The sequence below is a fragment of the Streptopelia decaocto genome, assembly GCF_964273445.1.
Source record: "Streptopelia decaocto genome assembly, chromosome: 1".
Taxonomy (NCBI): Eukaryota; Metazoa; Chordata; class Aves; order Columbiformes; family Columbidae; genus Streptopelia; species Streptopelia decaocto.
This window is the reverse complement of record NC_138663.1, coordinates 113,509,682-113,534,839: the sequence shown is the minus strand read 5'-3', so window position 1 is coordinate 113,534,839 and position 25,158 is coordinate 113,509,682. Positions and strand designations below refer to the sequence as shown.

Here is a 25,158-nt window from a genome sequence, read left to right as displayed (position 1 = left end):
ATCACTCTTGGATTCCCATAAAAGCATGGTATAAATGAAAGCAGCTGACTTGTCAGGCTTCCTACAGACCCATAAAAAAAAGCGGGAAGGGTATGATCTACCTAACATATATAATGTCTGTATTGAAACAGCCTCCATCCATGCAACAGCTGCTTGTTGGCAGATGAGCGTTGACTTGGCAAGTCTTCAATCTGTCAACTCCCAGGAGTTTTGATAAAGCTGTCAGCTTGGACCTCAAATGCATCTTTTCTGCCATGACAGTGGTGGAAAGACTTTCTGTATGGGCACCAGCCCTCCCGCTCAGGAGGAGTTAAGGGATGCTCCATCATTTCCCCTTCTTTGCTCCCAGGGAAAGAAAACACATTGGTTATGGGGTGAGAAACCTCTCCATTGCCTTTCTCTCTCCCCACCACAGCACTATCTAGAGGAAATCCCTAAAGGAAAGTTTCACTTCGTATCTCTCTCCCTGCTCCAGCACATATGTCAATGACCAAACAGCAATCCCTCAGCAAAGGGGTCGCCATGCTGCTGCGTTATACTCTGAATCACAGCTTTAGGTGCTCTGCCCATCTTCTCATTTCAAATACAGATGAAAAGAGAGATGCACTTTAAAGGGCTCAGCTAGTCGTAAGTGGTGCATCTGTGCCTGTGGGACATTGACCTTGCTGTTTGTAACCCAGAGTTGCTAAGGTAAACCAGGCCAGAACAAAAAGAAAGAATTGTGTTAGAATCAGACATATGCAGATAAATGTGATGAAAAGATACAAAGCTTTAATTAATACTATGACAAACCTTACAAACATCACGAGGCAAGCTCATTTACTGCTTTGTGGTTTAATGCAAAGGTACCTGTTCTCTCTCTAAGCTTTCCAAGCTTTTTCTGTGCCATCTCTTCCAGAACAAAATTCAAGAGCACAAATACTAGAAGGTGTTTTCCTCATTCCATCATTTCAAGTCAAATGAGTGTGTTTCAATGGGGAAGGAATATTACTTTTTATAAAGTGTCAGTTCCAGCAGTTGGCCACCAACAACAAGATACACAATTACTGCACTCCTATTTGCAAATTTCCTTTTGGACAGGAGTTTATAAGTTGATTCCTTAAAACTAATTTTGACCCAAACTTGTCATGCAAGTCTGTGGTCTGGAAGGAAAATGATTTTGCAATATTAGAACTAATGCGTTTGGGTATTTCTGCTTGTTTAGAGGTGACAATAGCAAATAACAGAAAAACACATGCAAAGCTGGAACTGCTCTTGCAATTCTCACCTTGCTTGCACTCTCCTCAGAGTTTACAGTAGGTTATAACCCATCATAGTCTTCTTTTTTTTCATGTGTATATTATCACCTAAGACCTTTAAGGTCTTTGGAATATAGTACCTAGCACGCTGTTAGCAAGATATAAACAATAAAAAGATATAAAGTTTAAAGATATAAATAATAAAAAGCAGTACTTCAGACAATCCCTTCCCATAGTCAGTGCTTCAGGGAAGTAAGTCTGTGGGAGAAAATCACTGCAGGCTTTTCCACAAAGAGATAAGCTGTGTACCAAACCAATAGGCACAAGCAGGAGAAGCTTTCTATGCCTTTCTTTTTTCCCCTTTTCTTTTTTCCTGGTAGAACAGGGTGCAGAGTTTAGCTCCATAACAATTCAAACCTAGCATAACCTTCCATCTGGCCACAAACAGCAGTGCATCTTTCAGCAGAGCCCATTACTGATGACTCATTGGTCTTGGTGCAAGAGCCTGTGTGGTGGAGGCGGGGGAGGGGGGAGAGCGGGAAACAAACCACAAAACATGGATATCTTGATCTATTCAAAACCTGCAAGAAAAAGCTTTCAGAGGGAAAGTGGGGAGATGACAGCCCAGCCTGACTCAGCCTTTGCAGCAGCAAAAGGGCTTGTGCGCTGGGAAGGAGACAGAGGGGAAATGCAGCCCACTCAGCACAAGGGGCTGCAGCAGGTGGGTTTCATCCCAGTGGGTATTGAGATACTGATTTCAGGCTTTTAATCTGCTTCTGGGCGGAAAGGGACATGGTGGGCCACTTCTGGAGGGGAATGGAGAAAACATCATGGTGCCAGAGGCAGATAGGATCCCTGAAATGCACACATAACCCAGCACAGACCTGCAATCCATCCAGGATGGCAGTCAGCTCTTCCCCTGGAACTCATGCCCATTCCAAATGCCCTTTTTTTTATACACATATATATACCTATATAGATGCCTGGAGAGCTTGGGTTCCCCCTCTTCACCATTTGTTCTCCTGTTCTTTCGTATACACAAAAGTTGACTCATAAACTATAATGGGCACTTTTATATAGTAACTGGTGCATTCTATGAGCATGTCCTTGATGCTCCTTGGCTGTAACATAACCTTCCGCTGTAATCAATTTGTAAGTGCAAACTGTTTTGAATCTCACTATTTATTACTCTCCTAATGTCTGCCTTACTGTGTATTGAGTCTATCTCATTTAAGCAAGGTAAAAACGACAACTGCTTCTCACAGTCTGTGCACAGTTAGAGTAGTTCAGCAAGTTGTCTTGTTGTTCACATGTGGCTTGGAGATAAACCCACTTATCAAAGTATTTGGCATCATAAAGATACTTTAACGTTACACTGATGTCATTTGTCATTATCACTTACCAGTATCAGAAGCACTTTATTGGAGCAGACTAAAGGTTTGCTGAACTCGGTATCCGAACAGGAGCACTTAAAATGATTGAGTCCTTCAAAAGAAAACATAACTCCTAATAATAAACCTCACTGTATTATATAGCACCACTAATGGAAATTTTCCCAATTCAGCATCTAACGTATAAAATCTGAGCATTAAGACTCTGCAACCTCATCTTTGCCTACTGCAATGTCAGGAGCTGGCATATACAGAATTGCCTGACCACCCCACCTTTGAGGTCAGGCTGTTTTCCACAGCAGCCAAGTCCCATCCCTTGTCCTTTGCGTGAGAAATACACCCCTGGTTTTACTTGCTGTTTCTCCCCCCTCCCTGCATCACAAGAGCGCTTTCTTGATCCCAGAGCCTCAAACCTCTCCCACAACCTTGAAAATGGGGAATGCTAAAGCCAGTCCCAGGTGGAAGGTGACAGCATCTCATCTGCTGGCCTGTTGATGCTGAGTCTCAGCAGTTTCTGCTGCGGCTGAACTGGGATTACTGGGCTGCTGCCAGCCATGCAGCCGGGCCCTGCAGAGGAGCCATGTGCAGTTCAGCAGCTGCGGGTTAGTCAATCAGGCAAGGCAAAGCCTTGAGTCACAGTATCATCTGACCTTCTGTTACCCAAAGCTTTACTTGTAAGGAAATGCCACCTTGGCTCTTTCACGGAAACTTTTCTCATCTTTCTTTAGGATGCAAAGGGAATGGATGCAATATTCATGGCAATACTGTACTAATGTAACACTATTTTTCTAATGTTGCCCATAGGTTAAATCAGCACCACATTGTCTCTTGTGCAACAGTTAAACAGCATTATCTAAATCTATGCCAGGAGAAACCATCAGGAGTGCAGAAGGAACGCTGTTGAAACTGCGTGAGCTGCTTCTGTCTGAGATTTTACCCACTGCTGCCTAGCAGAGGTTGTAATGTGGTTTTCAGCCATTTGGGCACAGGGCAGAAGGGAGCAGAACAGGTTCTCCCTCTCACCCTTGCCTTCAGCAGAACAAAACTTCACTGTCCAGCACAAGGAATCATATCTTTTGCATTGCATTAGTTAAGACTACAGCAAGACTGGCAAGATAACATGTTAGGAAACCAGGGTAATCCCTCTCCTTATTCCTGATTTTTTTTTTTTTCCTGGCATTTTCCCAAGGTGGGAGTGGAAGAGGAAAAGACTAAGCATTGCCAAGTTAAAAAATCATCTTGCCTTACAAAGTTCTTCTTTACCCTAGAAGGAAAAAACCCTCTGAAATATGTATTTTTAAACATACATGAAGGATGATTGTCTTAACTATACAAACATCTGCCAGCTGACATGTCTGCAGTGCTCATGCTTTACTACAGTGTTTCAACAGTTCAGCTGAAAAACAAATTGCAAGGGAATATCTGAATTTCAGCAAAATAACCCTTAAAGCTGAGAGAAAAAAAAATCTTCTATATAGGAAAAAAAAATAAAGGGGGGGGGACACAAAACAAGCAAGCCTGAAATTTGATGGCAGTAATATAAAATTAAGTTTCACTATAAGAAGATGTCTACAAACTTGTCATCTCAGAGCCTGAGAACAAAACTTCATACATTATAGAAGGATGTACATATTTATTAAATGGTTATCCTCTGTGATATGCACACGTATTGTAATCAATAAGTACACTTTTAATATTAGAACACAATATAGACACCCAATTCTGAGGCACATTACTTCAGCAAATGAAAAAAAATGCAAAGAGAAAGAAATCAATACAATTTGGATAACAGAAAACCAATTAATTCCTGGTGTTCAAGAAGGATTACAGAGGAAAGAAGCTAATGTAGGAGATGCAGGAAGCAAGTATCCCAGACCTATTCAGAAGGAGAGAAAAGAGCTCCCCACAGCACATTAAGATACTTCCCAAAAAAAGCAAGAGTCATTCCTAGGCTTTGCTCCAACATCCATGAATCGCTGCCTGCAAAGTAACGATGACTCGATCTTCTCTGATTTTGTTGAAAGAGGTACTGACCTTCATGGCAGCATTCAAACAGGGCAACTGGACTGACCAGCTGGGAACAGTTTACCAAAACTCAGGCCATGTACGGTGCAGCTAATAGCGTCATTTATCCATTTTAGATATGCCAAGTTATCATCACCACCTAATCGCTCCCTTTGGAAAAAAAAAAGCCACCAAATACTCTTGCATATGCAGAGATTTGTGTGTCTAGTAAGGCAGCTCTGGAAATAACTTAGTAGAAGAATTCCAGATGTTAAAAATATCATTTAAGAGACATGAATCATACCAAAACGTTTAAGTCACTTTTAGTTAATACATTTGCATTTATTTTAGAATATACTCTACATCTGAGTAGAAAAAGTTTTAAATAGACTCCAGCACATGTACAACCCTGGGACTTGCCATCTATCCCATGACAGCGGGATGCTCCTTAGCCCACTGAGTTCCCTCCTGGGTAACAGAAGCAATTTTATATCAGTTTTGTTACATTCACCGGCTTGTGTTGAGCCTCCTATCTGCCACCTACGCCATCACCTCGTACATGTACGTGTCCTGCCTCCCCACCCGGGGAGGCACAGCAACCGCTCGCCCCAGACTGTAGTTAAAAAAAAAAGTGGGAAAAATAATTAATAAACTAGTATTGATTAATTTACATCTCTCTCTGGCTTGCGCGTTGGCAGAAAAGCGGCTGCAGTCCTGGGAGCACGCAGGGGAGCCCCAATCCCGGGGCGCTGCCCTCCAGCGCCGCCGCGGCAGCAGCGCCGGGCTGGGACGCGCCGCTCCCGCCGGGCCGGGCTCCCCCTTCCCCCGCTCCCCCCTCGGCGCTCACTGCCCCCAGCTGCTGAAGCCGATCTCCTGCTTGTATCTGTTGGTCAGGACGTTGGCCTTGCGGGTGAGCTTGGAGAGGACCGAGTGGAGTCCGCTGAGGTGGTAATGGAACTGCTTCTCCAGGTCCTCCTCTCCCTCGCCCTCCTCGGCGGCACCGCCGCCCAGCTTGTCCTTTTTGCGGGCCGCCTCCTCGCCCGCCGGCGGCTGCACCACGCCCCACTCGATGTCGTTGCGGATGGATTTGAGCAGCATGTAATGGCTGTACATGTCCCTGCGGGAGAAGAAGGCGCCGGGGTCGCCGGGCGGCAGGGCGGCGTCCGGCTGCGAGCAGACGGTGCCCGCCGCGTCCAGCTCCTCCAGCAGCAGCGGCACGTCGCGCAGCAGGCTGGGCACCATCACCGTCTGGTCCATGTTGTTGACGGCGCCGATGAAGCGGTTCATGGCGTTGAAGAGGGAGTACTTCTGGCTGTACGAGTCGCAGATCTGCATCATGCTGGCGGCCGGGAAGGCGGGTTCAGCGAGGCGGCTCGGAATGCGGGGCTCCTCCGGCGGCGACCTCCCCCTCGCTAGCGGCACCGGGCGCCCTCCACCCCGGGCTGGGCTCGGCGGCTGCTCGCCAGAGAGTCCTGCAGGGAGGCGGCCGCAGATGCCGGCGTTAGGGGCTGCTCTCTCTTCCTCCTTCCCTCCCCCCGGCCCGCCTTCCCGCTCCGTCCCCTCCCGCCGGCGCCCTCTCCTCCTCTCCCACCACCGCCTTTATCCTCGGCCCCATCTCCTTTTTTAGGCTTCCCCTCCCCATCCCTTTTCTTCGCCCTTCCGCCCCATCCCCCCTCAGCGGCCACCCGGGCTTGCTGCTGGCGCTCCCTTCCCTGCAAACACACACACACACACAAAAAATCCCGCCGCTCCTCCCGGGAGCCACGCGTGCTGTGGGGCTGAAGAAGTGTGTCCGAAGGGAAAGGCAGCCCCACACCACGCCGGTAAAATAAAATTAAAGCGGCCCCCAGCCGCGGCACCGAGCTGCCGGGGGGGGAAGATGCACCCACCGTGGTCTGGAGCCGCTCAGCGCCGCGCCCTCAGCCTGCCGCCGCCCGTGGCTGCGCTCCCATCCCCGGCGCCGTATTTATAGCGCGTATCTTAAAACAAGGTGTTTCCCAGTGCCACCCCCCGCGCCGGCACGCCAGATAAAGGCGGCGGCCGCGCCGGCTCCGCCTCTCGCCCCGCACCGGGGGGAGGGCACCGAGGCGCGGAGGGTGCCGGAACCGGCCGGGCCGGTGGCCCAAAGCACCTCGCGGGCGTCCTGTTGCCCGCGTGGGAGCCGGCGGCGCGGAGTTGGCGTTCGGGGTGGAAATGGCAGGGCTGGGTCCCCGGAAAAGCCGCACTCCCACCCGCCCGCTCTCCTGAGAGAAGGGACTGGCGGCTGCAGAGCAACCCAGCCCTCCCGAGCGCCGTTAACGTCCTACCCGCCGCCCTGGGCTAGAGACGGCAGCCGGGGGGCACAGCAGCACGATCGAGACGCGCTGCAACACCGCCCCCCACCCCACTCACAGTGCCAGGGCAAGCAGCCCCGAGGCTGCCGGTGCCGGCCGACCCCTCCCCCCGCCCGGCCGATCCCCGCCGGGCGGGGGGAACGGGAGGTGCGGCTTCGCTGTGCCGGGCGGGGGAGTTTGATTGACAGGGCAGGCGGCAGGGACACGCGGGCCCCGCGTGCTGTCCGCGTTCGCCCCGGCCGCCCATTGGCTGCCGGGCGCGCGGCGAGCGTGACGGCCGCGCCTCCCCCCGCCGCTCCGCGTGCGCCAGCGGCAGTTAGAGCGGGCCGGCAGCGAGGGCGCCGCGCCAGGCTCGCGTGGCCGCCTCCCAGCTGCCCGCGGGGGAGCTGTGGCCCCCCCGCTGCCCGCCCTCGCCTCGCATCGCCTGGCCGTGCCAGCCCGAGGGCGCGGGGGGAAAGAGGGGGAGCGGGCGCGTTCCTTCCCAGGCGGCTCTTTGTGTGTGGGCCAAGGCTGCGCAGGGCCGCCTGGCAGCGGCCTCGGCTCGGCCAGCATCACCCCACAGCCTCACCTCCGGGCACAGCCAATCGACGGGCCGCCCAGCGGCCCCGGCTCCGCGGCCCGCTGCCAATGAGCGAGCCTCGGCAGCAGCCAATGGGAAACAACGACCCCCTCCCATGCAGCCCCCTCCGCCGGCTCGCGCGGCCCTGGTAACAGGCGAGGTGGCTGGAGGAGCCGCCGTGTGTCACGTGGGGCAAGGCGGCGTTGCGGGGGAGGGGGGGCGCTGCTCGTGGGAAGCAGGGGGGTGTTGAGTGTGTTGCCGTGGCAACGGATTAACCAACAGCCAGAGGCGGCGACGCCGCCGCTGCCGCCCCTCACCCCCCGCCGGGGCCTGCGCGGCGCCGGGGAAAGCCAGCGGCCCGAGAGGCGCGGGGAGCTGCAGGGGGAGCGGCTGCGCAGGGGTGTCCCAGAGCTCGGCCTTACCGACACGGGCTGGGCACATCCGAGAAGCCCGACGAACGGGCCGGCGCAACCGCCCCACCGCGTACACCGCGCTCCGCTCCGCCGCGCCTCGCCAGCGCCTGCCTGCAGCAGCGGCTCGGCCGGCTGCCTGTGTGCTCCCCGACGCCTCTCGGACCCCCGGCCGCTTCAGGCTTCCGCGGGCGCCAGCCCGAAGGACGAGGGCGATTCCCGGGGCACCGGGTGACAAACCGACGGTGCCCAAGATGCGCGGTCGGGTGCCCTTAATGAGCAGCACAGGCGCTGCAAATATTTGTCGTTAAGGAGAAGCGAGAGATAAGGGCTGGTATGAAATGATGACCTATTCGCAGATGATTCACAACGGGGAAAAAAAAATAATCTCACCGCACCAGAAACTTGGCTGCAGCATATATTTGCATCTTTGTATAGACACAATATGTCATTAATACGCTATTAACAGTTTTGCTGCCTTTAATTGAAATACAATGTGTGCTGAACGTTCAATAAATCGGAAATAGTAATCTTTAGGAACAAGGAGAATTGGTTTATTGTCCAGCTTTCCTGGCCAAATTAAAATTAAAAAAAATAAACCGCAAACTTCACCCATGTTTAGTACATAACTGGCTGGGGAGGAGCAAAAGTTGACAGAAATGACCCAGCTTGAACCTGTAAACGGGAAGTGTGCAGTCATAGCAAAGGCAGCAGATGAGGAAGCGCTGTGTCTTCAATGAGAGATATACTATACAAATTGTGACCTGAGCATAAAATAATTTTCAACCCCACCTGTCGTCTTTGTTTCCCAAATGTGTAGCAACATGGTCTGCTTCAACCTTTGAGTGTAAATGTTACCTCGTTTTAGCATAGTGCTAATACAGTGTGGTAGCCCTTGCTGGCATGTGTCTAACCCATTAAGCTGAGGTAGATCATACTCAAGTCAAACTTCACAGCATAAGGAAATCGGCTTTTTTTTTTTAACTTCCTTATGTTCTGATCGATTTTGATATGCAGTGTAAATGTCTCTGCATTTATAATGTATATCATTAACACAAGCCTGAGTAGGTTTGATTGCTCTTTGGCTAGAACAAAATAAAGGAGCATATATTTCTAACTCCAGTGGTATGTAATTGCAATGACTGTGCACACAAGAGAAGAAGAAACAGCACTTTTCCCCCTCCCGTTAAGAAAAGATGATCCCATTTGCGGCACAAACTTTTATATACAAGTAGCATTTGTTTAAACTATCTCCTCTTCAGAATGATCCAATTATCATGGCCATGCAGTGCCTGGAAATGGAATCAGCTGGAAACCCTTTATCTCGTGTCCTGAGCAATGAGGAAGCTTGCATGTTCGCTCTCAGGCTGTCCGGGAAGGTGTAAACTCTTACCTTTGCCCAGCACAGGCTCCTGGGTAAGGAAACCAAATCAACCACAAGCAACAGGATTCTTTATCCTGCGCCTCAACTGCATGGGGGACTCCTGACATACAAGCACAGCAATGTGGGGGTGAAAACCTTTCAGCTTGAATAGAAAGCTCTAGATGGCTCTTCCAGAAAGAACAAGTCACATCTAAATTACTATGTTAGCTAGAACCCTTAAATTTTCCCTGAAGATAATGAGAGTGGGTGGTGTTTCTGGATGAGGGCCTTCTTTCTGTGTTCAAGTCCTGAAGAACAGAGATAAACTATCGCTATTACTATTTAGCTATTACTGTTACTGAGTTATTACTAGTATTAACTAGTTAACTTTTCTGTATGTCATTATTTAGCCACAGTAGCACTAAGGTTAGTGCCACAAAAGCTGGTGATAGGAACAATGCTGCTAGTGGCCTGTCTGCTCAGGCCACATTAGCAGCTGTTCTGTTATTCAAGAAAAGACAGATGATTCTGCCAACTTGCGTGGGTTTTCATACCATTTGCAAGGCCTATCTAAATTCTCTTTTCAGTTGCAACAGGATAACAAATTGTCTTTGTTAACAGTTTTCCCAGGACGCATGCTGGCATGAAATAGGTGCCACCAGCATGTTGCAGACCAGCAATGGCTACACTTTGGTGGCTGGGAAGTTGTTCTGCTGCACAGTGTTTGCAAAATAAGATGAGATCTTGTGTGGGCGAAAAGTGATAAATATGTGCAAATATTTAGTGTTGTGTTCTGCAGCCTGGGAACACCATTTGGGCCAGCCTTGTAAGAGTAACATCTCTTGGGAATTTCACTTCCTCTTGTAATTTGTTGTTGATGTGACATGGCAGATTAGAGTTCAGCCTTGGAAACTGCACGTTGTTTCTTTCTATTCCTATTTGACATACATTTGTGCTCAAACTTGTGAACTGCTTCTATCATTTTGGGTGGCAGTACAGATGCACGCATTTAGCACCTCTCTCTTCTTCTGTCTCTTTCTGAAACCAAGTCCAGTTGTATCAAACTTTGAACTGAGGAAACCTGTCATTTCTCATCCAGAAGGAATGTATGTAAATTTAGCGTCCTAATTGGTGCCTCTCCATGAGTTTCATATAATCAGCCCTTGTAGCCTAACGTGGTAATGAATAGGCTAAGTAGAAATCTAATATGTTAAAGGAATACAGACCAATTTGTCTGAGTCCTGCTGAGACCGATGGTATAAATTTCACAAAGATTTCTTCATTTCTCTTCTGTATTTCACTTAAGCACCTTTTTCTCCTGTTTCTGTTGGTCCTCTGCAAGAAGAGTCATTCTCCAAAGTGGACAGAAACCTCTGGGAAGGCGTGCAGAGAGGTCAGAATGAGGCCACTTGGAGAAGAGAGAGGCCATGGTAAATCCCCTTTCCCTCTGGTACACATGCAAATCCGAGCGAGACCTCACGCTGCCAGGAGCGGCACAGCAAGGGCTCCATGGTGTCGCATCTCAGCACAGAGGAGCAGTGTTTTGTGTGCATGGTGGAAAGCGCGGGAGGTTGGCGGGACCTCTGCTGGGAGCAGGAACAGGAGCAGGGACTGGTGCTGGGCAGGGAGGCAGCTGTCACAGGCAGTTCCCGTGAAGCCCCTCTGAGTATCCTGGCTCTGCAGGTTGCCCTCGGATCTCTCCAAGCCCGCCAGGCCCTCACTTCCTCAGAAACATTCCTGGAAATCACCGCAAGTTCAGCTTCAAAATGTTCGCTAGTCACTGTGTAATTTCAGGGTTTGGGGTCGCTCCCAAGTGGAGCTCAGCTAGCACCAGGAGGACCAAACAGGCTAGAAACCCCCATAAAGGAACCAATGGGATAAATGCCACTGCAGTGTTGTTTGCACAACGTTTACGTAGCATCCCTCTCCCCTGCCTTTTGCCACCGCCATCAGCGTCCCCAGGAAGCTGGTGGGAGCAGGCGCTGTGGTGCGCAGCGCTCAGGACAACCGCAGCCCTTTTCAAATGGGCTTAGTGCTGCCATAATAAGCCTGATAAATAAAACATGGCTTGCAGACACAGATTTACTGGAGAGAGCCAAAGGGGCTGTAGCTCCCTCATTAGTACCTCCCAGTGCAGCATGTGTGCTCCTCATTATGTGGCACAGTGGCGGGTGTCTAGTCATCCACGATGAGGCTGCAGCCACTCTGAGGATGTGCCACAGATCCCAGGGAGGTTTTTTTTCCCCTGTGTTAATAATATGAATTTACAAAGGGGAAAAAAAAAAATACCTTGAATATGAAGAGGATGAAGGCGGAAAGATTACAATCGAGTCTGATTTTCTCTCCCTTGCATCTCTGTAAGTCAGCAGCAAATGGAGATAAATCCATATAGCCATGCTAATACGGAACTGGTGTGAGCAGGATCAAGACCTCTGGACTGCACAAACTCTTATTTTGGGGAGCTTTGTTTCCCTTCAGTCTAAAATGCTGCTTGTAAACTTCTGGCCAAAGTATAAATTCCGTCCTCTCCGTCCCTTTTTTCCTCTTCTGTTCAAGGGAAAAGAATCAATTTGGCCGATTTCAAGTCTCTCAAAGCTGGGGACTCAGGAATCTGGGTTAATCTGAACAGGGTTTGTGAGGTTTGATCCAGCTTTTCTTTCCGGCCGTCATTTAAATCCCTTCTACCTCCTGCATACAAGCTGCAACTGCATCATCGTAGTAACCCTGTGACCGAGAGGCATGAGAGTCTCCTCCGAGACTGTAATCTGGCCCTGAACAGCTCTCTGGCGGGTGCTCCTGAGTGGTGATACATCATGCAATTTTCTCCTTTAGAGGCTGGCGTTGTCATCTCCACTGTGATCCCTGCCCTGCCTGGGCAGTGCTGGGAAGCCAGAGCCCCGGGCTGGCCGAGGAGCAGATTCCCAGCGCAGAACTGCACAGCTGAAGCACGTGAGGGTCGTGAACCGTGTTAGTAAAATCTGCCCCTTCCTCTTTGCACCCTTGCCTGTGCTCTGGCAGAAATGATACCTGTTTAGCACGGCAGGAGACTTAATTGGCGTAGCAAAATAATGCTCAATAAACTCATGACTTTCTGTAACAGTCTTTAATATGCAGATAGCCAAACGAATGCCACCATGATATATTTTTATGGACAAATATTATATGTTAAGCCCTGATTTATGCATTTGAGCGTAATACCTGGGGCTCTGAGGAGAGCCTTTAATCTCTTGTCAGCGAGGCAGCACGCATGCTAAAACGCTGAGTAAATCTGCACGGGAGCGGTGAACCGAGCGCAGCATATATCAGAGTTCTTCCGCCTGATAAAATTAAATACACAAGACCACCTTTCTGTGACATTATCAGTTTGATACACAAGGGCTGACATCAGGAAATACCCACCTGCGCTTCCCGCTCTGACCGTAACCTGCAACGTTCATGGCTGCTGCCATCCCTGCCCCAACATGCAAGAAGGTGCCACCTCACGCTCCTAGGAGAAGGTCCAGGGTGCGAGAAGGTCTCTGCCCACAGCTTGGCCCCTCTCCCCCCATCACCCTGCAGCTGCTTGCCTTCAGGGTTGAGCTGGGTGCAGCTTGGGGAGTGCCAGCACCCTATTTCCCCTTCATCAGCACGTGTGGTAAGGTGAACATCATCCCAGCACGAGGTTCTGCATTTAATAATCTCTCCAGCTCAACTGTTTTTATCTGAATCTCCCTTCTGAACTGATAAATCTAAATTGCACATTTTCTAAACCGCTTAGCTCAGGGGTAAATCTTGCAGGTATCCTCAAATGACTAGCTAGCGTCTTCTGCACCTGCCTAGCACCATCTACTGTAGCTTTTTCAAACTGTTTTATTTTCTCTTCCCATCTGCAGGCTTAGGATTCCTGCAGGAGCTGTCTTCATCCCGAGGAGTTTGTGCAAGAACAGGAGCTCTGACCCGGGGCTGGCATGATGGTGAAACAAATACAATACACGTTTATGCTATAGGTTATATTTCCTTGTTTTAGACCAGTGACCTGATTTTCAGTGCCTAGCTTGCTGTTGATAAATTTTACAGTCTTCTCAGTGCTCAGAAAGAGGAGAAGATGGAGCAGAACAAAGGTGGCCCACCTTCACTGGAGCTTTCTGTGACAGCTGATGGAGCAAGAACTAGGGACATGGCAGGACAAGGGGCTGAAGCAGAGCTTTGTATGGGGATGAGAGGGCCTGCATGGAAACAGATCTTCTGATTGCTGCCAGAAGATGCTGATGGGGAGACACCAGCTTGGATTTCTACCATCTGATGGGGAGATACAGGGTGGAACTAGAAGCAGCAGTATCTTCTTGTGAAAGTCCTCCCTCTTCTTGTTACATTCAGTATTAAAAGGGGAGCTGCTCTGAAAGAATATTCTACTTTTGACAGCTTGGCTGTTCAGATCTGACATGGATGCATTACGTGTCCTTATTATGTGCACTCAGACTACGATGTGGTTTCGGCTGGAGGATTTGTATGGTTAAAGGTGACTACTACAACCAAAACCAGAACCAGAGCTTTCTGACTGCTATGACTATTATGGATGTGTATGATTAGTATTTAGTTGTTTTACAAAAAGCACCAAAAGCTGGAAGCCAAATTCGGAACAAAGTTGTGCTAAGGATTGCATATGTTCTGGGTGGTTTTTTTGATAAATCTGTTTATAGTGAGTACTTCTGTGGGTGATAGATTAATATAAAAATACTGCCAGTCTGTTCCTGGGTTGTAAAACACAAAACAAAGTACATCATACATATTTTTATTATTGAAGCCCAAATTGTCTGTTTGAAACTAACTCGTTTCAGTGGAAAGTAACATTTTTCCACAGTCCCTGTGAAAACTGGAAATGAGGTAGATTTGGCAGCTTAGCCTATGCAATTCTGTGGCAAATCTGCAAACGGAAAGACCACAGGGTTTTGTCCTGGCTTTGTTTCTTGATGAAGTTCTGAAAAGAACTAAATTAAATCCATGCTCTAGCCATATGTGTAATTCTGTTCTACTGGAATAGCTTATAGCTGTCAGTGAATTTCTCCATACTCCCAACATTGTGTAAGGGATGATACAAGAGCCTGAAGATTACCCTCTCCAGTAGTACTATGCATTCACACAGTTAAAATTGTTACAGCATTTTTTCATTTACATGGTTGGAGAGAATCTGTTTTTGCAGTAAATTTGTATTTCAAAGCAGATTTCTGTGTCCATCATTACTGGTGGTTTACAAGATTTCTCTTTTCTTCCGCCCCCCACTTGGGGATGTGGGAGCAAATGAAATAAACCCGTCATAAAAAATAATTTTGTCCAGGTGGAACATAAATCAGACAAAAAAATATTATTCTACATGGCAAATAAAAAGCATATGTTGTATTATTTAAAGTACATCCTCCATATTCACATACAAAATTAATGCTACAGTAGGAGGTAAAACTGATGGAGGCAGACAATGAAAATATTAGGAGTAAAACATGATGCCAGGAACAATTCAAGCAGAGCCACTTGCAGGGTCATGGTCATATTCCATTTCAAACCAGCATGGAAATACACTGTGGGTTATTCTTCTCCAGAGATGCACAGATAATAAGCACCTGCTCCCCATGTCTCCTCGTCACTTTTAACTGTTGATTTATTGGATGTTTCTGAAAGCTGTGGTCAGGCTCATGAGGGATATACAACATGGTGCCTGCAGGAAGAAATGGGAGTAGGCAGATGAGCTGCCAGACCCCCCATCCCTACCACGGGGTGAAGGGCTGAGTGGGGTTCAGAACAAAAGCTAGATCCTCTTCAGCTTCCAAGTGTAAGGGCGTGACTGAAAAGTAAATCAGAGTTTCCCTGTATTCATTATGCCTGGGTCATAGAATCACAGAGTAGTTTGGATTGGAAGGGACCTTCGAAGCTCATCTAGTCCAACCCCCCTGCCATGAGCAGGGACATCTTCAACTAGATCAGGTTGCTCAGAGCCCCGTCCAGCCTGGCCTGGAATGTCTCCAGGGATGGGGCATCTACCCCCTCTCTGGGCAACCTGGGCCAGTGTTTCACCACCCTCATTGTAAAACATTTCTTCCTCATTCAACACCTAAGAAAATTGGTAAGAAATCCTAAACTATGTTTCTGGCTTCAAGCTAGAGTAAGTGGTGGGTTCAGAGGAGAAACACACACAGCATTCAGCAGTCTGGGGCATCAAAAGCCCTCTTCTCCATCACTAAGTATTTGACTTCCACATCATCAAAGAAACTACCAGAATATATATCCATATCTGTAAAACATATAATTGCATGTGTTTTAAGGTCATTCTTAGAACACCATTAGGCATCCAACCCTCTTACATGTGTTAGAAGGTACCTACCACGTACTACTACTCCATGCTACATTGTAGACAGTACCACCAGCACATTTTTTATACTCATCCTACTTCTCCTGGAGTCAGAGGGGATTTGACTCCATTCCTCCCCTAAACTGACAAACAGCCTCACTAAATGAGTGATGAACATAATCTTCAGATAATGTTGAAGCTGGGTCACGACAAAGAGACTTTGAATTGATAAGAATTTTTTCCATGTAATTTAATAAAAAAAATAATCACACAGAGAGCTTGTTTGGCGTAAGTTATGCTTTTTCACTATTCTCTGATATTTTATTCTCTACAGCAGGAGTGGAGCTTTGCAGCTACAAGGTCTTGAGATGTACCAGTCATGGAGGTCTGTGAGATTTAGACGACACTGCATGCCCATTTAGAAACAAAAGAAAGAAAATGCTGTTTAATTAAAAATGTGAATCTGGAAATGTAGCACTGTTGAGAATCATTCTGAACTGTGCGTTCTACACAAATGGCTAAGAAAAAGGTCCATTGTAGCAACTGGAGTAATGCATGATTCAGTTCCTCTGTGATGGTAAGAAGTTTATTAACCTAGAACTACAAAATCATTCAAAATTACATTTGATGATGCAGAACGTCTGACACAAATCCAGTGTAAAGAAACCGAGAGGGCAGCTGCACAGCCTCCACTGAACCCTGCTATGTCTTTGAACAGCAGCAGGAGAGGTGCACCAAGAGCCAGGATGGGAAAGATAAGAAAGCAGTGTGGGAGCAAGAAACTCTTGCATTTTTAGCCCTGGTTCTGAGTCCTGCCATGGTCCTGAGCCAGTCACCTTGGGCCAGAGATTCAGGCATTAGGCAGTTGCAGTGAAGGCCAGGCTTTAAACAGAGCTCCCTGAGCTCATTCCGGAGCCACTTACACACCCAAAAGAGCACAAAGGTGTTTAAAAATCAAGTCCTGATGGTGCACGCTGGGGTGTTTTGAAATAGGATCTGTAAGGTCTAATCTTGCAAGTTCACCACAGAGTTGTGAGCCCAGCCTACTTACAGCTCTACTCTGCCCCGCAGGCGAGGCAAGGACTGTCTCATTTATTCTCGACTGCAAGGGAACACAACCTCGGACACTGCATTTGCTTCAAGGACCTGTTGGGGACTTCCTGCAGGGCCATAGACCCACCTCCTTGGTTGAACATGGCATGTCTCTGTAACGAGGAGCAGCACAGCTGCATTGGTGTGGAGCTTTGTGTGAGCCGCTGTTCTCACAGGGCTTGGCTGCTTTTGGGATGCGAGCCTGTGTCCCCGTGTGGCACTGCACTACACTGCGCAGGTGTGCCAGTTTGGATGGGACTCCATCACAGACCTCTGCACCACGTTCCATCCCATGCTTTCCATGTGCCCTCTCTCCATTTGATATCTCGTGGTTTTTCAAAATGAAGTTATGAGGAGTTTCAGGGAGTACACCTGATTCTGAGGCCCCCTGGTAGATTTTACATCCCAGCAGTTGTATTTTGTTTTGCAGAAAGCTCTGTCTTCTCTCTTTCTCAGAGCCTTATGCAATCTATCCTTGACCATCATAAACCAAAGACCAGGTTTTTCACTTCGCATGTACCAAACCTTAACCAAAGGTGTAGTCTGAACGACACAAAATTACTCATGCGCACGGCAAGGCAGAAAAATATCATCTCTTCCCACACAGGCCTCCTGACCCAGGTCTGGATTCATCAGCACTCACATTGTAAACCCCCCAGTGATGAACCTGCCCCATGTAATGTGGCTGGAGGGCAATGCTGTCCTCCTCTACCACCAGTGCTCACAGAAGGTTGCTACAGGCCTGGTAGCCAAAGCTCCACAGTGATTTCCAGGTGGGCTGCTGGGCAGATGGGTACATGGGCAGAAAGGAAAATCAGGTAGACTTTACTGATTGCCTGGTAAAGAGGATGATGATGATGACCTTACCTGTTCATCAGAGCATTTCTGACTCCATGTGAATCTTTTCCTTTGACAGATCAAATGTGTTTCCCACCCTGACCTGCACACATGCATCATGTCTGCTCTGCCACATAACTGGAAAAGATATTTGGGGCACAGGTCTGGCAGAAAGCACTGCCAAAAGTACAAATTAACCATACCTCCCCAAATGGGGGAAGATATCTCTGATGTCTTTCAGACCAAGTAATCTCCACCTTTCCAGTAATTTCAGTTGGTATGAATAACACTGCAGATGTTCTCCAGCAGAAGCGTTATGTTTTAGCTGACAGCATCCCTTTAAGTGCTAAGACACTGTTGTGCCGAGTTTCTTGCTGTAGCCAAACAGGACTAGATTGAAATCAATAGCCCCATTTCACCTGTCACTTACTTAAGCTTGATTGGAACCCATGTTTGTAAAGCCGAAAGGCTTTTCTAGTCCATCGTTATTGTGCATCCCACAACCAGCCCACCTATGAGAATTTCACATTCCTGCATTTTAAAAAGAAATATGATGGACAATGAGAATAAATGTTTTGTTCTAATGTGTTTAACTCAACACTTTCTCTGTTATTAAGGCTGGGCTAAAATGAGACTGCTTGGAAAGGAAAACACATTTGCTCAGAGTAGAGACTTGCATAACTCATGCAGAGTTATTGGTCTTACCCACAATATTAGTGATAAAAATTGATTATCCGTTCCCGCTTGCTTCATGATCCGTAGCTATTTTTTGCATTCATCTTATAAGTTGTTTTATACAGAGTGAGACAGTGTTATTTAAATAGCCAAGGATGAGCCCAATACATCTGACTCGCTAAAAGCCCACACCAGCAGAAAGCAGGATTTTTTCATGTTAGTCCCATCCTGTCCTAAAGGTAGACATTGTCTGGACTTGACAACTGTTGTGAACTTTTTCAACTCTGAAGAGAAAACACACAGTGTGCGATGCCCACTCAGGCTTCCCATTGCCCTTTTATCCCCAGGTGCAAAGTTTTATGGAAATTGATATGGCCCCATCATCTGATGAACAGTTATGCTGAGCTTCCTAGGGGAAGGTCATTTTGGGACTCTCTGACCAGCACCTCATCAAAGGCAGGGGAGAGGGGGAAGGGCTGCATATTGCAAGAATAGAGAGAAAAATTAAAGGGGGAACACATCTGAAAGCTCCTGTAAGGCTTTCTGTGGGAAAGCTCTGTTTTGGAAGTCATGCTTCAGCAATATGGGCTCAATTGCTCCCAAGGATGGGGACTACACATAAGACATCTCCGAGGGGGTCACATCATGACCATTAACATCAGAGCCTTATACACACACTGTTGCAGCTGTAGTGGAGAGGAGCAGCCTTATTGCCATCAGCTCTCTGAGTTCCCAGCCATTAAAAGGACAGACCAGTTTGGATATCGCCTTCAGATGAAACTGCAGAAGTTGCAATCACTAACTTAAACTGATTCCAACAGTTAGATATGGCATGGGAACAGAGGTTATCCCTAAAATGGGATGAACTACAGTGTTGCAGTTATGAGGAGTTTATTGACATGACCATAACTCTAAGTCCCTTAGAGAAAAATAGGAAGGTAACTTATTAGCCTGCCCAGAGATCACTGTTTTGACTTTGACCTAGAAGATTTTTGATCATTTGATTCAAAACTGGATCCTGGGGATTCCACCTTTTCCTCTATAACTCCTTTTAACATAACAGGTATTATCTGCACATGAAGAAGAGAAGGACAGACTCCTCGTATTATAAAAATGCCTTGCAGCTTAACTGCACAGGTGGTAGCTTCCCTCACAAAGTACAACAGCCAGTGCATAGACTGACATAAAATATACATGAGAGGGATCTCCCTGTGAGACTATCAAATGTAAATTTTCTGTTCAATAGGGAGTCAAGTTTTTCCACCCATTTGCTGGGTAATCTCTTCTGGAGTGAGGACTCCTTGTCTTGCAGGGGATCTAGAGCTCTTGAGGGCAACTGCAGAGCAAACAACTAATGCCAGCAACAGCGATAAGAAAAATAACCACCTATACATCTATACCAGCCTTTGTGGTCTGCTCCGTAGGGCATTTAGGAGCCGCATCCGATCTTTGAGGTGCGATCTCTGCGGTTGCAGGTTCCCCCAGCGGTTTGGAGGAGGTGGGGGGCCAGGCTGGAGGGCCGGGGGTGCACAGCCTCCCTCCGCGGGATGCCCACGGGCGGCCTGCACCCACAGCCACTGGTTTTTGCGGGGCCGGAGGGGCCGGGAGCAGCAGCCCGGGCCGGGCTACCAAAACTGACGCTGTTTTGCCATCTAGCGCCGCGGGTCCAGATTGCAAGAGCCCATCGCCTGCTCCTGCACGGACAAGCTCTCGAAGAAACACAGTTTTATGGTACAGATAGAATTACAGGAACTTCCGCGCCCCTTTTTTTTTTTTTTTTTTTTAACATTAATTTGCATCAATATTTTATGTGCCGTAATGGCTGGATGACTCTGGCTGAAAGAGGTGGTATTTTGTGCTGTCGATAGCAATGGGAAGGGGATAAATTGCTGGTGGCTCCACGAGATATCTGTGGCTCGCTGGAAAACCCTTCCCTTGCCGATTAGCTGTTGCTTAAAAGTAGATATTTAGTGTCCTTCAGATCTCCTGATTTAGGGCTGAAACTGTGACTCAGCCGAAGCCATTAGCCGAGCGCCACTGCTCCGCTTGTTTGGCAAATGAGGCTCCTTCGGGTTGTGAGGGATGTGATTTACACAGGGAGGGTTGGGAGCAGAGCCAGGTGAATCGCTTTCAGTGCCAGTGAGTAATGAATCTGATAAATTTTGCGGACCCTCCCTCTCCTCTGGTAATCATCCATAAGCAGGTCACGATTTTCTCGCATTTATTCGTTCATTCTAAATTATTTGGTGAATAACTTCAGCAAACAGAGGGCACCCTGGAAGGACGTGTGAGCAGTTTGTTGGGGGAGCCCTGGAGTTTAAGGGATTTTAGCTGGTTGACTGGAAGCACAGAAACACTATACTAAGCCTTTTAGTCAAGACACACAGGGGTTACTCACGTGTGTGAATTTATGATTTACTTTCTGAAATCATTCTCTCTTGTTTATTTAGAGTGTGCTGTGTCTACAAACTTTGGGGCTGTGACATTTTTAAGACTATAACTAGATATGAGAAAAATGCCTGCGATGCAGTCTGACCTAATTTCCTATAAAATACAAATTAGTATTTGCTGAACCTTTTAGGTTTAATTTCAGTGAATTCTAGTCATCTCCAAAATGGAGAGGGCAGAGATAAGTAAGTTTGGCTGCCCCACAATTGCTTCCCAGCATGCAGAACTAAAAAGTCTTATGCTTCATGAACTGAAGTTAACAGGGGGAGAAAGGGACAGATTTGGCCTTGAAATACTATTAGAGGAAAAAAGTCTCTTTGTAAGTGACTAATTTCCAGAGAAGCTTTAGAAATCATTTCTGCGTTTGTTAAACTTCCTTTTGCAGTTGGATCCACACGCGTCTTCACAGGTGTGAGAACTTGTTAGAGGGGGGAGTTGGCATTGCTTGGGTAAAGGACAAGAACATAAACCATATGCCAAGCAAGTTAAAACGTAGATAATGACAGGGTGAAGCAAAAAGAAACTGAGTCGAGCTGAGAACTGAGACATGGTCAGAAAGAATGAAAACAGTGATAATAAACTGAGGAGCTGTACTCCGATCACCCCTACCGCTGCACAGGAAAACAGGGCAAGAGCCAAACCACCACCACGAGGAAAACCTGTTATCTTTCAGGTAAAGCCATACCGCACCCTGTGGGCTTGGTGAGCTATAAATAATGGCACGGTTTAATTTTACATGCTAGCACAGGCCGTATTGTCATCTACAATTCAAATCTTTACTTAGGAGGTTATTGGGTTTGCTAGCAAGAGAGTATAACAAAGAAGTGTTTGAAGACGAGATCCAGTGAGACCTGGTTTTCTACAGATTCATGGTTTAAGGCTGAGCACCTAAGAGGACTTTGTACTGTGTAATAGCAGTTACACTCATGCTGTGCCCTTTCGCTCAGCAGGGAATGTTAATAGGGTCTTTTCCATCCACCTTCCTGCTTTCATGCAACCCTCAGGAAATTTCTGTCTTGGACATCTTTGACCCTCTGTCACATTTGCTTAAATTGGCTGGCGAGTTTAAAAACTGTTGAGGTTACCTGGACTGAAAATCAAGTGATGGATTGAATTTGTCTTGCTTCTTTAGCAAACTCAAAGTTAATCAACATGAAGTTGGAGGGATGAAGGCTTCAGCCTTCAAAATGGGATTGAATCACAGCAGAAAGGATGACCTTTTGAAGCCAGGCAAGCATTTTCATCATTATCAACAATAATGACTAATAAAGTAATAACAATATCAGCTGACCTTTTATGTAACAGCTTACATCTCAAAGAGCTTTTCAAGATTTTTTTTTCCCTGCTTTTAGAGTAATTTTTTCAAACTCCACTGCGTTTTTGCAGCATTGCTGAAGTCCAGTCCTTCCTTGGATAGGACAAAAGCAATCACATCAATTGCAACACACTGCACATCAGTGAGGGAAAGGAAATTTTAGACAAAGACATGCAGGTAGATTCTTGTTCCCACAGAAAATGCCAGGGTTTCATATTGAAGCAAGGAAGCCAGGACTTAAATGGTAGATGTCTTATTCAGTGTTTTCTTGGCTAGACTAGGCAAACGGTGAGCATTATTGTAGATAAGACACCCCAAAGCCAATCTCCTGTCAATATAAGGAGCTGTGTTTGGATCAGAGTTGTGCTGTGAATGCATAAGCACAGCAGAGCTGATTTCATGAGATGTGCAGTGATGTGCGATCACACAGATCCTAAAAGATACAGAGCACGCACCAGATGACACCTCAGACCCAAACTTGTAAAGGCCCCTCTTCCAAAGATTCAAGTGCCAAAATGTATTCAAAGGCAGAGAAGCGACCATCAAAAAGTCTTTGAAAATATTGCTGCTGAGCTGCAATTCAGTTTAACTTTTGGGGCAGAATGGGTTATATTTGTTTGTATTCTTACAGAAATATAAGCTATCAAGTCTCTGCATGCATGAGGGTATGTATACAAAGGGACAGAAATAAAAAATTAATGCCTGCTTTATATGTTACTCCTTACAAATTCTAAAGTTTTTGGTAGTTATATGTTGAGAGGAGGCTGAGCCCTCATTACTCACCTGCCACCAGCACACACAGACATGAGTGCTTCCTCTGCTGTTTAGCGAATGTACAGAAAGGGTACTGCAACACTTACTAATTAGTTTCTCTTTACAGTATTTCATTAAGATAATATTATTATTGCTGTTGTTATTGTTACTATTTTTCTCCCAGTGAGTGTGCACAGAGAATGACTTAATAATTTGGCCAGACACAGTATGATCGGGAAAGAAAAGGGTTTCTAAGCACTTCATTTTGCCCCATCGCATTCCCTCCAGCAATAAGAATTAAATCCTGTGGTTTTCATGCAGAACCTTGCGTGGGAGACAGGCAGCAAATAATTAAGCATTCCTTTCTGACAGCCCAGCTTAGGCCTTGTCTGCGAACGTGCAGATAATGCCGCTGCAGAAACGAGATGTTAGTGGCTGCATTAGCTTACCCGTGTGCCAGCAAGTGTAGAAGGGGCTGCATGCAGTCAGCACTTGCTTGCAGACCCGATCTGTGTCAGGGGGTCAATGCCAAGCACAGCTAAAGCCTGACAGATGGGCATAAACAGCATAAATGGGGCTTGCATGGGGTCAACACCTGGATGAACTCTACAAACACAAGGGTGAGAAAGGAACGGCACATAGAATCACAGAATAATTTTGGTTGGAAGAGACCCTCAGGATCATCGAGTCCAACTGTTAACCTAACTCTGGCACTAAATCATATGCCTAAGAACCTCATCTACGTGTCTTATAAACACTTCCAGGAATGGTGACTCCACCACTTCTGTGGGCAGCTGGTTCCAATGCCTGACAACCCTTTCTTTGAAGAAAAGTTTCCTAATATCCAATTTGAACCTTCCTTGGTGCAATTTGAAGCCTTTTCCTCTCATTCTATCACATGCTACTTGGGAAAATGGACCAACACCCCCCATGCTACAACCTCCTTTCAGGTAGTTGTAGACAGTGATCAGATCTCCCCTCAGCCTCCTTTTCTCCAGGCTGAACGGCCCCAGTTCCCTCAGCTGCTCCTCATCAGACTTGTGCTCCAGACCCCTCACCAGCCTCATCACCCTCCTCTGAGTCTTTCTTTAGCTTTCCCTGAGTTCTTATGAAAGCAAGTTAATAACATGACCCGTGTCCATCTCCCTGAGTTAGACACAAGAACAGTTAGGAGAGGCTGGAGCAACCTCAGATACAGTAAGCCCACACCAACTGCTGGTGTTATACCAGCTGTTATGTGCTGAGGATGCAGCTGATGGAGCAGTGTGCATGGGATCCTGACTAGCCAGCTCTCTATCTAAATATTGCCCACTGATAAAGGAAAACTTGGGTGGCTTCTTTAAGCTCCTTAGAGCTGCAGAAGCTCCATTATTTTTTTGAAGGACATAGGATAAAATTATGGATGTGGCTGGAGGGGGAAGTGAGATGATAGAAGTATAAGCTAGACCGAGGTTCCCCTCCACAGTTTGAGGATGCAAAAGCCATGGAGAGCTGAACTGAGGTGTAGGACTTCAGAGAGACAAAGACAGATAAGGAAAGGGCTGAAACACTTTTGCATGTCAGTAACACAGTAACACTGTGTCAGGAATGCTCTTTTTTTTTTTTCCCAAAATAACAATATGTGAAGTTGTATGAGGAATGTTTTATAAGAATTACTAATTGTGTATAAAGCTACTTCTGGAAGCTCTACAAATGAGCTTTTCAAGCAACTTACAGGGGTGAGAGGTCAATATGCATTAAATTTCAATGGGATTTGTGCATCTGTTGTTTCACAGTCTTGAAGAAAATTTTAAAACTGTTGGTTTTCTAGCAGCAATACTTAACTGCTTTGCTCATACTGTAGTGAAAACATAAAAGTCCTTTAACTACAAATCAATACAATGGACAAAAATTATCATTTGAAAATTGTAGGCTACTATATTCATTTAAAGAAAACAATCTTGCTAATCCCTATTCAAATAAATCAGGCAACTACTTTAAGAGACATATAATGATCTAATGTACTCAGCCAGCTCTGTGTCTCTGTGAATAACTCAGGGGGAGAAAACAAAACAAAACAAAACAAACCTCCAGCCAATTGCCAAATGGGGATATTGCACAACTTAATAAATGAAAGTTAGATGTGAGACAGATGGAGGCCCTTTCAGAAGTCATATTTTGGTAGTTAGAAAGGACAGTAGAAGTCAGTCTGTGATAAAATCCTAGCTACCATACCCAGAGCAGATTAGATCTGAAAGAGCTGTGGGTATCCAGTATAGTCTGTGAATAGTTTAGTTAACTCCACAGCTCTCCTGTGCTTGCGAGATGAGTTATTTACTTGGGAGCATTTCTAGGGAACGGGGGCACGAGCGTTGCTGGAGGACTCGGGATGCCATGGGGATCAGCAGGGATTTAACACCACTGACCCGAGCCCCTCAGCCA

The 25,158-nt window shown here is 46.9% G+C and overlaps 1 protein-coding gene across 2 annotated transcripts; it reads right to left on the bottom strand.

Annotated features, from left to right (window-relative positions):
* Positions 1 to 4,242: 4,242 nt before the first annotated feature.
* On the bottom strand, positions 4,243 to 6,952 carry MID1IP1 (MID1 interacting protein 1). 2 transcript variants are annotated; one of them, XM_082061047.1, is made up of 2 exons: positions 6,519 to 6,952; positions 4,243 to 6,105 (listed from the first exon to the last, which is right to left on the bottom strand). In XM_082061047.1, the coding sequence occupies exon 2, from the start codon at positions 5,969 to 5,971 to the stop codon at positions 5,477 to 5,479; it is 495 nt and encodes a 164-aa protein (XP_081917173.1). In that variant the 5' UTR covers positions 5,972 to 6,105; positions 6,519 to 6,952; the 3' UTR covers positions 4,243 to 5,476. The 2 variants fall into 2 exon arrangements, with proteins under 2 accessions (XP_081917173.1, XP_081917172.1); XM_082061046.1 differs by having other exon boundaries at positions 6,523 to 6,951.
* Positions 6,953 to 25,158: the final 18,206 nt, after the last annotated feature.